At 42.5% G+C, this 15,238-nt stretch overlaps 2 protein-coding genes across 3 annotated transcripts in view; both read right to left on the bottom strand.

Moving 5' to 3' along the window:
* Positions 1 to 1,534: 1,534 nt before the first annotated feature.
* Positions 1,535 to 6,608, bottom strand: OTP (orthopedia homeobox). Of its 2 annotated transcripts, XM_085849864.1 has the most exons (4): positions 5,887 to 6,608; positions 5,081 to 5,242; positions 4,605 to 4,978; positions 1,535 to 2,789 (listed from the first exon to the last, which is right to left on the bottom strand). In XM_085849864.1, exons 1-4 carry the CDS (start codon positions 5,948 to 5,950, stop codon positions 2,298 to 2,300), a joined length of 1,092 nt encoding a protein of 363 aa, XP_085705990.1. In that variant the 5' UTR covers positions 5,951 to 6,608; the 3' UTR covers positions 1,535 to 2,297. The 2 variants fall into 2 exon arrangements, with proteins under 2 accessions (XP_085705990.1, XP_085705991.1); XM_085849865.1 differs by lacking the exon at positions 5,081 to 5,242.
* Positions 6,609 to 10,496: 3,888 nt separating this feature from the next.
* LOC147015277 (uncharacterized) overlaps positions 10,497 to 15,238 on the bottom strand; it is a 31,932-nt gene continuing 27,190 nt past the window's right edge. Inside the window, exon 4 of the mRNA XM_085849862.1 lies at positions 10,497 to 11,194. Within this exon, the coding sequence (XP_085705988.1) occupies positions 11,181 to 11,194 (14 nt within the window). The 3' untranslated portion in view covers positions 10,497 to 11,180. The remainder of the gene's footprint in view (positions 11,195 to 15,238) is intronic.

The raw sequence follows: 15,238 nt of genomic DNA, 5'->3' as shown, positions 1-15,238 counted from the left end.
CATGTTGATGTTATATTATATATTTCTTTATATTTTTAATAACATATTTTTTTAATATATATATATATATATATATATATATATTATATAAATTTTGTTTATATATATAATATATATATATATATATATTTTTTAAAAGAAAAAGGTGCATCCAAGCAAAAAAAGTCAGGAGATTACCATGCTATTCCAGTAAAAACAAACCAGAGCAGATCCTGTCTCAGATGACGTTTCACCCATTTATATTGGCTCGATGAAGCTTACTGGAAAAGGGGGTGAACGTCGCCTGAGACAGGATCTGCTCTTGCTTTTTGTTCTTGGATTAGCAGATTATATGTAGTTACATTTTTTTCTCGGATGTGCCACTTTGCTTTTTAAAAATGTACAATTCCAACCACCCCAATCTGAAATAAAGGGGAATTTTTTGTACCTGTCTTTCTCTATTTCTTCACAGTTAATCGTAGCAATTCCGAAAGTATGCAAGCAGCACATTGTACACATAACACAATGAAATATCCAACAAAGATGGAAGTTTGATATGTTGTTTAAATCAGCGAAATAGTCAATGTACAGTATATAACGCTACAAGTGCAAGGTTAATCTGCCTGTCCCTTCTGCAAGGGAGAGACAATAAAATAAAATAAAAATCTGACAACATTTGGAAATAATTTCTCTGTCGTCTGGTACCATGATCAAATTCCAAATTCTCAGTATGTACAACTCTTGTCTTATTTTTCGACGCAGACTGGTGTAAAAATTCCGCAACAGCCCTGAGAGGCGATGCAGATTGTATGTCAAACGGGAAAGGAGATTACAACGAGTAAGATATGAAGTGTGGAAACTATGCTCGAATATTGCATTTTAAGAAAACATTTTGATTACATATAAAAAAAACTTAGTAGACTACGAGGGTTAATCATGAAGTCTGTGGCCTGATGTCAAAAACTAAGATATTTCTGCATAGTCTTATAACAAAGTACAATTTACAGATCATATTCCGCCAGATTTGTAGTCGAGGAAGAAGAGCCTCTGCATGACAGACGAGGAGATTCCAAAGAATGACTGAGAAGCGAATGCTGATTTTATATATAAATATTTTTTTTAAAACCCCAAATTCACATGTTATTTAGTATATCTGTCTTGAAGAAGCATTGTCATGCAAATCAGCTCTCTCTCTCTCTGATCAAAATTGTGGGTGATGGCTTTTGACCTTTGACCTCAGTCTTGGCAACCTTATACAGCTTTGCTTCCTTCGCAGTGATGATAATACAAACCATTTAACAATGCAAAACCTCCTTGCGGTATATAGAGCAACATAATACTGAGAATGGCCGAGACATATATATATATATATATATATATATATATATATATATATATATATATATATATATATATACACATATATACATACACACATACATACATACATACATACTGATCTGCGTGTGGAATTGCAGACTTATTGACACACTGACTGATTAAAATAGCCCTTCTATCTATTAGAGAACGGGTGAGGCTAATGAAGTGTCGTGGAACTTTATTGCCTCAGAGAGGATTGGTAAAAGAGAGGTGAGGTTTGGAAAGAATCGTCTTTAATAGTTATGTAAACATCACCAGATTATACATGAGGGTTAGGAGGGGGGATCAAATGAATAATAACAATAAATATTATAATATCATAAATTGAAATAAAATAGTGCTTAAATTAAAGTAACAGATGTAAACAAACAAATAAATAAATGGATCAAAGTAAAACGATTGATACATTAAAATCGATACTGATTATTATTATCATCATCATTATTATTATTATTATTATATAGGATGCCATTTACAGAAACGTTTCAAGTTATAAACAAGGGAAAGTACACGGTTGGCGAGGTGCGGCTGCACAGCTGCTGTGCCTGCAGGAGTGCCGTGCACCTGTAAAAACAAGCTCGGCTCTTCCCTGTGCACGCACATTCAGTACGATGCTGTGTTGGCGCACGTGTGACGTTTATAAACATTCTCCGGCATACTGTCAACATTGAACAGTTACTGAAAAACACTACGACGATGTATTTAAAATACTTATCGAGTATATTTAACTAAGTGACATTTACATTTTCCACGGACAATGCAGGGTAACCATGGTAAGCTGTTTATATATAGGTTACGCGCGTTTCGCGGCCGAGTTCTGTACAGGTCTCCGACTGATGGCCCAGGAAGGAGGCAGGGTCTGTTGGATGGACGAGGCGAGGGAAGGGTTGGACTGGCAGCTAGGGAAGAATAAAAGGGATGGGGTGAGGGGCCTGGTGCTAGGCAAAACTCATGGACACGGTATGCTCGAGCGCTTTCCGACGCAGTGACGCGATGCTCGTTCCCCGCCACATGTCACCTGCCTCGGGCGAACCGCACAGCTGAGGTGATCCGGTGGGCACGCTGTTGACCTGCGCCGGGCCCCCAAGGGATGTGGACACCATGCCTGGGAAGGTGGGCTGGTAGAGCGCGTGCGACTGAAGGCCGGCGCCGTTTGGTGGGAGACCCATGCTGTTTGGTCCCGCGAGGCTGCATTGCGACAGGGACTGACTCATGGCCTGCTGTCGGCTCAAGGACGGGCCCAGGGGCAAGGAAGTTACCCCCTGCATGGCGGCAGGCCAACGCGCATCACTCGCGAAACACAGAGGGTCTCCCATAGAGGGAGGGAACTGGGAAAGGCCCGCGGGTGGCAGGAGGGCTCCGGGACTGCGGAACACGTTCGTCGTCTTCTTTCGCTTTTTCCACTTGGCCCGTCGGTTCTGGAACCAGACCTGCATGGTCCGAGACAGAGCAAACAGGCTTGTACTTGCACAGCCTAAAGGCACTCTATGAAATCTCAAAAAAAAAAAAAATACAAATAAACATTTTTATAACTTCTGAACCTACACAACTACATTTTCATTACACATACATCCGGCTTTCTACTAAATGAAAATTTCCATTCAATCCATACAAATCCGTTATGTTACCTCCATTTTATTCTTACAATTCCATAATAATGCGGCTCCATTATGAACTGATAATTATATATGGAGATGTGACTTGCAAATTTTGCCTTTAGTGAAACCTCAAAGGAACAGTTAAGATTATAAATGATAAAATCTCCCTTGTATTCTGACTCGAAAATGATTTGTGCCATTTTGTTGTTTTTTTTTCACATTCACAATCCCCACACTATATTTTTGCATTTTCAAAATCAAATTTTCAAATCCTTATAATCTCGACACCGTACAGTATGTATGTATGTATATGTATGTATATATGTATATATGTATATATATATATATATATATATATATATATATATATATATATATATATATATATATATATATAAAATCGGACACTGTGCCATGTTGTATATTTTATTGAATATAATGTACGTTTCATTATTCATCTCCATTCTCCGATTATTGAACATTTTTATGATTTTACAAGGCTGACACGATGGAGGTTTGAAAAGTTCTCGGAATGAGATCCTCACAAAAATCCAAAAACACTGGTTTATATTTGTTTATTTTTTTTTTAAAAAAGCAATCCATAAGCATGTGATTAAGAAGGAAATTACTTTTTTTCCATTAACCACAAATATATTTATGTATTGATAACGAAATAAAACATCAATTTTGTTTGGCCAATTGCAGAGCATTTCGTTCCGAGAACGTCTTGAACACCCGCTCCTATTTCAGGATTAACAAATAAAATTTCAATAATCCGGGTGGTCTTTCTGACCCACAACGCAATTCATGAACCCTTAAAAAGGTGATGCGGAGAGAGCATGGTGATCGAAGCATCCCGTGCGCTGTCCGAATGCGGTTAAGAAGGAAAAATTAATACGCGAGACTGTCTCGATACTTGTGGACGCGCAAATGCCAATTATAGTACCCTTTGCCTTTGCTGAGTGAGGTATCTCCTTTTTGATCAGATGCAACGCCACCCCCTTTTTAATTTCCCATAATTTAATGTCCCATAAAAGCAAAAAAAAATTAAATAATAATGTGATTTTCATAATGATCGCTGTTACCGACGAGGAAAGTTTACCAAATCGTACCCTTGTTGCTTCAAGTCTAAAATCGATAAATCACCGTGAGTCGATAATTGTAACCCATACATCATGTGATTGTTTGTCTTCCAAGACAATAAATTGCTCAGGTTGTGCTTTGAGCAGCGAATTTCAAAGCCTCTCCTTCCGTTAAAGCAGTGACAAGATGTGGTTTCACCAAATTATCTAGATATCAACGGATTGTTCCTGGGGTTAAAATTTCTACGTTTGGGGACAAAAGTTTTTTTTTTTTAATCAACTTGTATTATTTTCAGGCTTCTCTCCTCTCCTTATGTCATACATTAAAAAAATAATTGTTTACATATATATATATATATATATATATGATATAATATATAATATATTATACAACGTATCGTTGCTGAAATATCCTGTCCAAGTTCTCGGATATTTTGAAGCACACTGTCTCCTTCCCCACCCCCACCCTATCCTCCACCCTCCCCTACGCTTTATAAAACCTATAGTATACCAGGTCACAGTTCCCATGGAAATGCACCGAGATTGCTTTGAATGCATGACCAACCTGTACTCGAGACTCCGTGAGTCCGATCCGTAGAGCCAGCTCTTCTCGCATAAAGATATCCGGGTAGTGAGTCTTGGCGAAGCTTCGTTCGAGCTCATTTAGTTGCGCAGGTGTGAAACGCGTCCGATGTCGTTTCTGCTTTTGTGGCGTCACAGAGGGCTTCTCGGCTTCCTTTGCAGGGGGAGCGCCAGAATTGGTCGCGTTCGCTGTGATGGCAGATGCGGGCAGCTCCTCGCTCGTGAGCAGGGTGACTCCCTCGACCTGTACGGATCCGGCCGCACAAACGCCGGACACGCAAGCCGAGCCCTCAAGCGCGCTCAGGCGGCATTTCCCCACGTCTGATCGCAGCATCTCTCCGCCGCCATCCTTAATGCCTGCACGGCACACGCACGGATAAAGGATTCACACATAAGCACGGAGTCCTTTCCGTGCACGGAGGCAGATTCCGCGTCGGACCATTGCGCGCTCGCACTCACATCGCGTGCGCGGCATCCCGCGCCATGGGTCGCCACCGAAGGGTTCGTCCCTTAGTAGTAGCTCCGGTGATGCCTGATGCGTAAGTTCGACCACCCACTGTGGGTGCAAGTCACGAACCGGCGGATCCCATTCACTCCATCCTCGTGACTCGAGCCGATTCGCTTCATGAGAATCACCGAGCGTTTATAAAGTGACGTCATACTTTCGCGTGCAAGTTTGTGATTATTAAAATCGTGCGCTTCTTGTAGAATGGAAAGTGATAAAAAAAAAAAATTGCAACCAGTCTGCCAAACTCATTCGCAACAATCAGCTTTTGCAAAAATGTATCAAATAGTCCACATTCATTTTGCGTCTGGTGTGAATTGTATCAAAGTATGTAACTATTAAAAAGAGTATTATTACACTCATTAGAGAGGAAACAAAAAACATTACGGAGAGGAACACATAAAGGTAAAAGTGAAAATATGTGATTTCACCTGCGTTTGTTTGAAATATAAATACTGTATATAATATAGATTATATAAATAGGAATTTGATCACAAGGCACATTTGATTTCCAAAAAATATCAAACAAAAGTACTTTAAAGGCACTAATTGGGGAATTAGATGTAAAAAATAAAAACAATTAAAAATATGGTTATTGGTCAACTCGATAATAATCAAGTTCGACGATTTTTACACATGTAACAAATTCAATCAGCAAAATCGAAAGTCGCCAATATATGGACAATTATTAATGAGACAAATGGATAATAAAAATTATAATACAATAAAGTGAATGCGTGCGGGACCCGGCCAAGCTTGCCTTCAGAGGAGTAGAGTGTGCGCTGCGCCAACCGGGAGTCAAGGAGCTCAGCGTGGGACAGCATGGTGCAGCTCCTGGCTCGGCCTGTTGTCTACCTGCCGCTCTCTTACACCTGCTCTCTCAGTTTTTCTCTCTCTCTCTCTCTCTCTCTCTCTCTCTCTCTCTCTCTCTCTCTCTCTCTCTCTCTCTCTCTCTCTCTCTCTCTCTCTCTCTCTCTCTCTCTCCCCCGCTCTCCCTCTCTCCCTCTCTCGCCGCCTATCCCCTAGGCCGGACACATATAACTCCTGGTGGCTAATGGCCCGCCTTATCAGCGAGCTAAATCAGAAACCGTCACACAATCACAGCCAATGAGATCTGACGAGGGGGGAGACGGCCTTCCTCCTAAATTAGCCCACAAGAGCACGCCAGACGCCCCGCCTACTCATCGGCCCCTCGGAAATCCTTCAAGAACAAAAGCTTCTCCTCTAAATATTCCTTTGATTCGAATTATCGCAGTTGGGCGCGATGAGCGGCTCCATCGGTTGCACACACCCGATTATTCGAAAACGTATTTGATTTGGCTTCTTCCCGAACCTCAGGGCGAGGCCTTTCGCACCCCGGACACGCGTTCCAACCGAATTGCTCGGGAAAATCGCCTTTATTTATTCAATCTGACAAACGCGTCTGTGGCCAACGAGAGCGCGTCAGTCTTATTACATGAACCTTATGCCATATGCAATGCACTGTGTGTGTGTATGTGTGTATATATATATATATATATATATATATATATATATATATATATATATATATATATATATATATATATATATATATATATAGACATTAGTTTTAATGAAATCAATCAGCAAACAACAAGACGCTAATTCCCGTGCAAATTTGCCTGACTCCGTCTAAATCAGCCTTTGATGTAATTTGGAGACGCGGGAGCAATTGGCTGTGCTTTGCGCACTAAACGCATCGCGCGACCCCCTCATGGCAGCCCCTCGGCAAGCACACTGGGCGTCGGAAGGCGCGTGTCACCGCGCGCCCCATTCTATTTGATTTTCTGCTTTTCATGTTTATACAGTTCGACTTTACTAGTCGTCGCAATGCGCAGGTATCCGCGCCAGCGACCGCCTAACCAAGCGGGAGCGGCACAGCCAGTTTGACTCCCTCCATCGGTGGCACCTCTTTCCACGAGTGTTCCCGACGACCGTCGAAATCCCCCGAGTCGCCTTCCCTCCGGATCATCTCGAGGGGCATGCAGAGGATCCGAGGCTCCTTCTCTGTCCTCGCCGGAGGACCTTCGACTTGCAGCCTCAGGTTCGACCACCACCTGCACGCACCACGGTGCCTTCGGGTACCGGATCACCCGGTTAATTCTCACGCGGCACCGATTCCTCGTCGCCTCCTGCTCGCATGTCGGATTTTCTCGTGCATTCAAAGTCGCGCCTCGTCGCGGCGATAGAATCGTATAAAATATCCCGTTGATCGAGCGCACTTGCAGCCCTGGGAAGAAGATGCTGATATGAGGTTTTTTTGGTTTAGTTTTATTTTGATTTTTCTTGACTGGTTCGAGAATCATGGAAGAGCAAGATGAGAGTTTGTAGATTACACGGAGGCTCATCACGAATGCTCTTCACTGCCAAAACATCCTTGTATATAATTACTGCACAATCTCCAAAAGTGTAAGTAACAAAACCCGAGATACCTTAAACCATCGCCAAAAAAGCAAAACAAGTATATTTCAGCAGCCGAAACTCTTTGTTCGGTATGGTTGGAGGTAATTTTGAAGAAAACACTCCCAGGCGTTCAGGTGATGTTACAACGACCAGCAAACATGGTACCAGGTGAGAGTGAATCCAGGCCCGAGTAATACAAACCAGTGTTTAGTGGACCCTTCGGCCTGTTATTGCAGGTGTCGCGCTGACCCAGAATGGATGTGCACATACCCACGCTCATACCTCTGAGCATCGCTTACTCGTCGTAATATTTCGAGAGCAGCTGTCTCTTAGTCACGTCGTCGTTCTCGTGTAAATGAAACTAAAATATGGTGTCGATGACACGTCGAATCCTTGAGCGAACGGTTCGCGTAAAATCGTGTTTTTGAGCGTTAATTTCGGGGCGTCGGTTGCGCAGAGTGTGCGTGCTGAGGCCGAGTGCGTATTAGATGGAATTTCCCACTGGGGGGGGGGACTAAAGCCAAGAGTGTGCCAACAAAGTGCGACAGGGAAATACGCCGTGCGCCTCGTCCTTGGCGCATTTAATCACGAATCGCGTCGTTATCCGTTTGGGCTTCTAAACGAGTCTCCAAATAAAATGGCTCCGCTGCTTTGGACTGTAAATTTCAAACGCTTTGTTAAAGCAAGCGCGGGCGGTAATGTGGGGAAATGGCGGGATTTATCGATAAAATGATGGCAATGTGTTTGTGTCCTCCCGTCGGCCCGAAACAAATCCATAAATATGGAGATGCTAGCGCCAAGCGCGTCTCCCCGGCCGTGATAAATGGACGTTCCGCCTCTTTGCGCTTTCTATTAAGTTATCATGAAATTGCGCCTCCGAAGCCGCACATTTAAACATATTACCCAATTCGGAGCTGTCGCTCTGTCTGTCTCTGCTTGGCGTGTGTTTGTATTGCGCGGACCAGAGCCATGAATTAGGTGTCATGACGTGTCAGTGCTGGACGGACGATGGCCGGGCTTGCGGGCCAGGAAATCCTGGGGAAGATGGTTCAGTGGAGTCGTGCGACAACGAGACACCCAAGCAAAATGAACACGACGCCGACTTTCGACGCATCACCGTCCCTTCCATATTAGCCTGAACTCGGAAATAAAAGTTGAAATAGGAAACGCTGTTCCGTCGAACCCTTCGACATGAATTACGTCAAAATTGCAAAAGCTCCAATTTTTGTGCTGTGCATATATTTGCGGTATCGCACCGATACGAGCGAATCCCTTTCTCACTGTAACTCCCCCGCCCCCTCCCTTCCTCCCGACCACTCCACCCTCCCCTCTCTATCCTCCTGACACATTTTATACTCATGGAGAGAAAATCCACGTAATAAATCTTGTTTCACACCGCGCGACGCGTACAAGGCGAACAAAATAAACGAACAAAAACGTCCAGGAGTCGAAGCAAAGCACGTCAGTAATTCTCCTAAATGTAAGGCATGTTCATGTGATGTGCATATATGTAAAAATGTATATTACATATGTATATATATATATATGTATATATATATATATATATATATATATATATATATATATATATATATATATATATATATAAGCGACAAATACCACACATGTGTATATATATATATATATATATATATATATATATATATATATATATATATATATATATATATATATATATATATATATATATATATATATACACATGTGTGGTATTTGTCGCTTTGATATTCTGTGATTTATTCTCCACCATCATTCACGATTTGCTAACAAGTGATGCAACCGGTAGGTAGCTGCTGAGTGGTTAGGTAGCTTTGAAGTTACTTGCAGTTAGGGCACGTGTGAATGAATGTGTTAATTGAACCACCTGAGACGAGTGAAAAATGGTGAACGAGCTTGTGAACAACTCTTTTGGAGCGAGACACACAACACCAAAATTATTTATACTAACTTGTAAATCTAGTCCCGTCTGCTGGTATTAGTTGGTGGGCGTTAAAGATCCCATGGTGTCTTTGGTGAAGAGTAGGTGCGTTATCGCCATCGCTGAACAAATTCCTAATTCCTGCCGCGACTTTCTGATTCGGAGCGGGGACGCGACCAGAACTGGAGCTTCATCACAGCTTCGGCAGCACCAACGTTCGGCGTAATTCATGGTGGATGATGATGATGATGATGATGATGATGATGATGATGATGATATAAATCCAATACACACACACCATCAGCAACGCTGGCTGGCAGCGTTCATCTTCACCATGAAATTCAATGAAGCCGGTGATTAATTTGTGTCCAAAAGAATGCCTTTCAGCGTTTTCTTTCCGAGCTGATACACGTCGCAAATGATCAGAAATGAATGATTTAAGTCTTCGAGGAGCTTGCTGCGATTTGGTGACAGTGACAAGGCGTAATGAATGGGGAAAAGCGCACACCATATGTGTGCACACCATATGTGAAATCTCAAAGTTTCTCTCATTGCCATTTAGTCGTGATTAAAATGGTCGCACACTAACTGCCCATATTGCTAAACGCTCAGAAAATGATTCAGTGTCGAAATTAACGACAACTTCATGCTAATCGCACTCTTTAGTTGCTGCCGCATTGTATCTCATTTGGTGGCACACACACACACACACATATATATATATATATATATATATATATATATATATATATATATATATATATATATATATATATATATATATATATATCCCTGTGTCGTAAGAGGCGACCAGGGTTGCGTCAGGAAGGGCATCCGGCGTAAAGCATGTGCCAAATCACTATGCGGATCAAACGGATGATCCGCTGTGGCGACCCCTAACGGGACCAGCCGAAAGAAGAAGAAGATATATATATATATATATATATATATATATATATATATATATATATATATATATATATATATATATATATATATATATATGTATATGTACATGTACATAGATATCATAATATTCGAGAGCGAAACACACTCGTCTCTGAGCTATCTGGATTTCAATCTCAGCCCAGCTCTAAACTGTCACCCTGGTGTTTAGCGAGGCATCAATGAGTGTGTGTGCCGTCTCTTTCATGGCCGTTAAACTGGGAGTCCCGTGTGCCAGTATTAGTTGGTGGATGTAAAAGGTCCCACGGTGTCTTTCGAGAAGAATCGGCCAACTACCGTCAGCACCATGAAACATTAAAAAATTCCTGCACACTGTCAAGTTTCCTATGTCGGACGTAAAGTTATGGGCACACGCACACGCGCACACGCGCACACGCGGCTCTGATCACTCTCAGGACAAATGGGCCGCAGAGTGGAGCCATTTGCCGACAATCAGTCCCGTTACGCTCAGAGCTTCGCAATTTGTCGTTATAAGCATGTAAAAATCCCTGTAGAAGAACATGCCACCTCGGTATACCGATTCATTGCGTGCCACGTATTTGCATAAATTAAGACAATTTCAGAAGAATGCGGACAAAATGACGGTCATTTTCGACAGGTGTAGTTTGTTGGGTGTTTTTTTTTCACCAGTAACAATCATTGTCGACTAATGTCATGCAGACTCACCAGTTGCCAGGTCACAGGTATGAACCCACAAGGGGGCGCACAGCCTCGCGGCGTCTTTTTCACTCGATACGTTCTGGATGAATAGATTTCATCTTTTTGAATCAAACAATATTGCTTTCATGTCAATCGTTTCTCCATACACTGAATACAAATAAAATCAGCAATGTATACCATACATCTCTAGAGTCTTTTAGATGTTACTCTAAAAACCTGCACCATTCTCCGAGGCTTCTTGTTTCACTTGTCATTTCGAGATGTTAAACATCACGATGTCATCAACTCACAGTTTATTTCTCTTCTCATTTGGCCACTTATGACGCCATCACACGTAAGTGGAAGGACGCTCTCATAATGTTATTTTCTTTTTTTTTTACATTGATTCATATAATATACAAGGGCATCAGTAGACATCATTGTATATCTACTAATGTCTTTGTTTCTATGTATATTGCATGAATTACAAGGTCATGAGAAGACGATGGACAAACACATGAAGGTATGGTATTTGAACTTTGAGTTCCTCACATCAAGAGCCATTGTTTCAGATGTGAACACGAATAAGCCAACCCAAAGTTAGCAAGGTTTGATTTATTTCTGATAACAATAGATTTGTTTTTTTTTTCAGTTCGTCACATGCAAACAAAATCTCCACTTTTTGAAAGAGAACAACAGAAGGTGAGGTTATTGAAAACTACATGACGTTCATTTAATTGTCACTTCAAATTAGTTCAGTGGCTCTTTGTAAGACATGTCGATCCTTGTGTTCTTCAGTAATGGATAATAATTGATATTTTTTTTCATCAGGATTGAATAAAGAGCCATATATATTCTAGGAGTCTGGAAGAACCATAAATGCATCGTGTGATTTACAGTGCACCTTTTTTTGTTGGCCAAGTCCCATAATAATTGGATGCAATTATTAAATTTATATTTATAATCAATTTTATAATAATTTGTGGCAAACATGAACTCACCACCAGGAAAAAAGACAGGAGACTGAAAAAATTGTTCCTATTTTTATACTGCAATTATATAGCATGCCTGGTGTTGGTTTAATGGTTAGAGTGGTGGGCTTGGAATCCTCGGATCCTGAGTTCAAATCCCACTTTGCTGTTGAATTAATACCGGGTGGGGTTGACTCTGCCTGTCATCCTTCCAAAGTCGGAAAGATGAGTGCCAGCTTGCTGTTGTCCTGTGTCGGAGTGGCGACCCATCCACGATTGTGCCCAATAGACAAAGAGACTGCTTAGGCAGCACCAACGCTCTGCACAGGGTATGGTCCCGATGGATGGATGGATGGACTTCTGTGGCTAATCATTATCTTTAATATTTGGTGTATTTGTATATCGCTTGCAGAATAAATGTATGCATGTTAATGTATTACATCGATACTTTCTACATAGAATCAGCATGACCCCAATTAATGTAGGGGTGTTTATATCTTTGCTGGTGGTCTTGGGAGGGGGAAAGGGGGTGGACGCAAATTCTCTTTGTAAATGTCTATCGTGGAGCACCCCTCCAGATGGGAGTGGGTATTACAAGTCTCCACCATTTACAGTAGTACAGTATTACAGTCAACACATTTTCCAGTGCAGCAAGGTGTTTTTGAATTATAAGCAGTCGGTATGTTTTTGCTTCATGCACATAACCCGAGTATTTTTTTTACCTACACAGAGCTGTCAGTTGCCTTTACATCACCCAAATAAAGGTATACATCAGAAGATCGTGTTGCATGCTTGGAACAGGATCGCCCGTAGGGCAGGTACTCTGCGAGTAATTAAAATTCTAAATACTGTCGGACCCTGCTATTTGCAGATTCGCTATTCGCAGACCCCACGTATTTGCGGTTTATAAACTGCAACCAGCTTTATCATTCGCGGGCCTGTGTTTTGTGTATTCGCAGTGTTTCGCGGACAAAAAAAAAATTCCATGAGCTGCGCACGTCACACAGTTCTGACACATATCTTCCATCAGCCATGCTACAAGCGAGCTGCATGTACATACTGTACAGTACTGCACTGTACGTGAAAACTGATCTTCCACGTGCCACACACATTACACATTCATAAAACAAATCTTTCACCAGCCACGATGTAACAGAGCCATGTGGCATGTCCCCCCAGGCCCCATTCACACTATAAACCCAGCTGTGCAGCTTGTTCCTCCATTCATGCTATAAAGACGCTTCACGGAATCTACTACGATCTGCTGAAGATGCCTCCCCCTCACCACCCCCACCTCCCGTGAATTGCACAATTAAAATGTTTCATGATGTCTACCCCAAGCTGATTAAAACATTAGCATCCATGAGTTAAATAATTAAAATGCTTCACCGCATCTATTATGACCTACTGAAGATGTCACCCCCTCCCCTCCCCCCCCAACTCCCTTGCCTCCTGTGAGTTCCACAATTAAAACGTTTCACCACATCTACCTCCAGCTGAGTAAAACGTCAGTATCCACCAACATCCCTACAAACATTGGGCAGACTACTCACCAATCCTGCAGCTACCCACAATTCCCGCATGACGACTTATGTCCTGGGTCTCCATCATTGTTCCCATGATGTTCTCCATCTGCCAAGACTGGTGTTTTGACTCTTGTTCCACTCATTTGTTCATTGATCAAACATGGCTCCTAAGCGCCAGACCAGTGCCGGAGATGCGTTGACTGCCAAGAGGGAGAAGAAAGTGATGAGCCTGAGTCACAAAGTGGAGCTGCTGGACCAGCTGTCGAGAGGACAGTGTGGCCTCTGTGGGCAGACTGTATGGAGTAAACAAATCCACCATTTGCTACGTATGGAAGAATGAGAAGGCGATCCGAGAAAGTGTTGTGGTGAGCACTGTACCACGTCCCAAAGTGGTCAACCACGTCCAGGATGTCCACACTGAAAGGATGGAGAAGGTTCTCAGTGTATGGATTGGGGACAACACACAGAAGAACATGCATTTAAGTGGACCTCTCATTTGCACAAAGGCGATACGTACCAACCCGCACCTGGCTTATATGGGTGGCGCAAGCACAAGTGACGCAGGTACGGGCGGCCTCAGTCCATTCCAAGCGAGTAGGGGATGGTTTGACCATTTCAAGAAGCATGATGGTCTCCGCAATGTCAAATTGACAGGCAAGTGTGCCTCTGCGGCCCACGAGGGAAGAAACATTGAAGAGGGAAGAGACATTACCACCCAACAGCTGAGAATATTCTCCTTCTTCTGCAGCATTATTAGCCCACTTCAAGTGGGGTCACTGACACGGATCCTGCTTCTCCATATTGGTTCGATCGTATTGGTCGTATACCCATTCTTTATCCACACCATTCTCCTTCAATGTCCACTTCCACACAATCACTCCATGTCCTCTTCACTCTGCCCCACCATCTCTTTCCAGGTGGTATCATTCCCATCATCCTTCTGCCCACGTACTCATTCCTTCTTGTCACATGTCCATACCGTCTAAATCTACTTCCCTGTACCTTCTTAGATGCTTCAACCACCTTCACAGCTCCTCACATGGTCTTCTCATGTTACACCACACAACCATCTCAGCATCCTCATCTCGCTCGCATCTAATCATTGCTCCAACCTTCTCATCATCGGCCATGTCTCCACACCGGACAACCGTGCTGGCCACACTACCATTCTGTACACCTTTCCCTTCATTCTCATCAGCATCTATCAATCACAAAGCACTCCTGAAACCTTCTTCCAGTTACCCCATCCTGCCTGTATCATGTTGCTCGTCTCCCCATATCTAACTCACCATCTTGCCATACTACTGACCCCAGGTACTTAATCTTCTGTACTTCCTTGACCTTTTCCCTTTGCATCACCACTCCATTTCCCTCTACCTCTTCACAACTCACTGTACATCTTATGTACTCTGTCTTTGACCAACTAATCCTCAAGCCTCAATCTTCCAATGCCAATTCCTCCATTCTTCCAATTTCAATTCTACCTCTCCCTTACTTTCAGCACACAATACTATGTCATCCGCAAGCAGCATGCTCCATGGTGTCTGCGTTCTCACATCAGCTGTCAGAACATTCATCCTTACTATAATTCACGGACCGGTGTTTGATTGTTGCGCTACTCCTCCTACAGTTCGAGGCCGATTACAT

The sequence above is a fragment of the Eptatretus burgeri genome, chromosome 12 (assembly GCF_056783735.1).
Source record: "Eptatretus burgeri isolate ZD-2024b chromosome 12, Ebu_testis_v1, whole genome shotgun sequence".
Lineage (NCBI taxonomy): Eukaryota > Metazoa > Chordata > Myxini > Myxiniformes > Myxinidae > Eptatretus > Eptatretus burgeri.
This window is presented reverse-complemented; position numbering and strand designations above follow the sequence as displayed.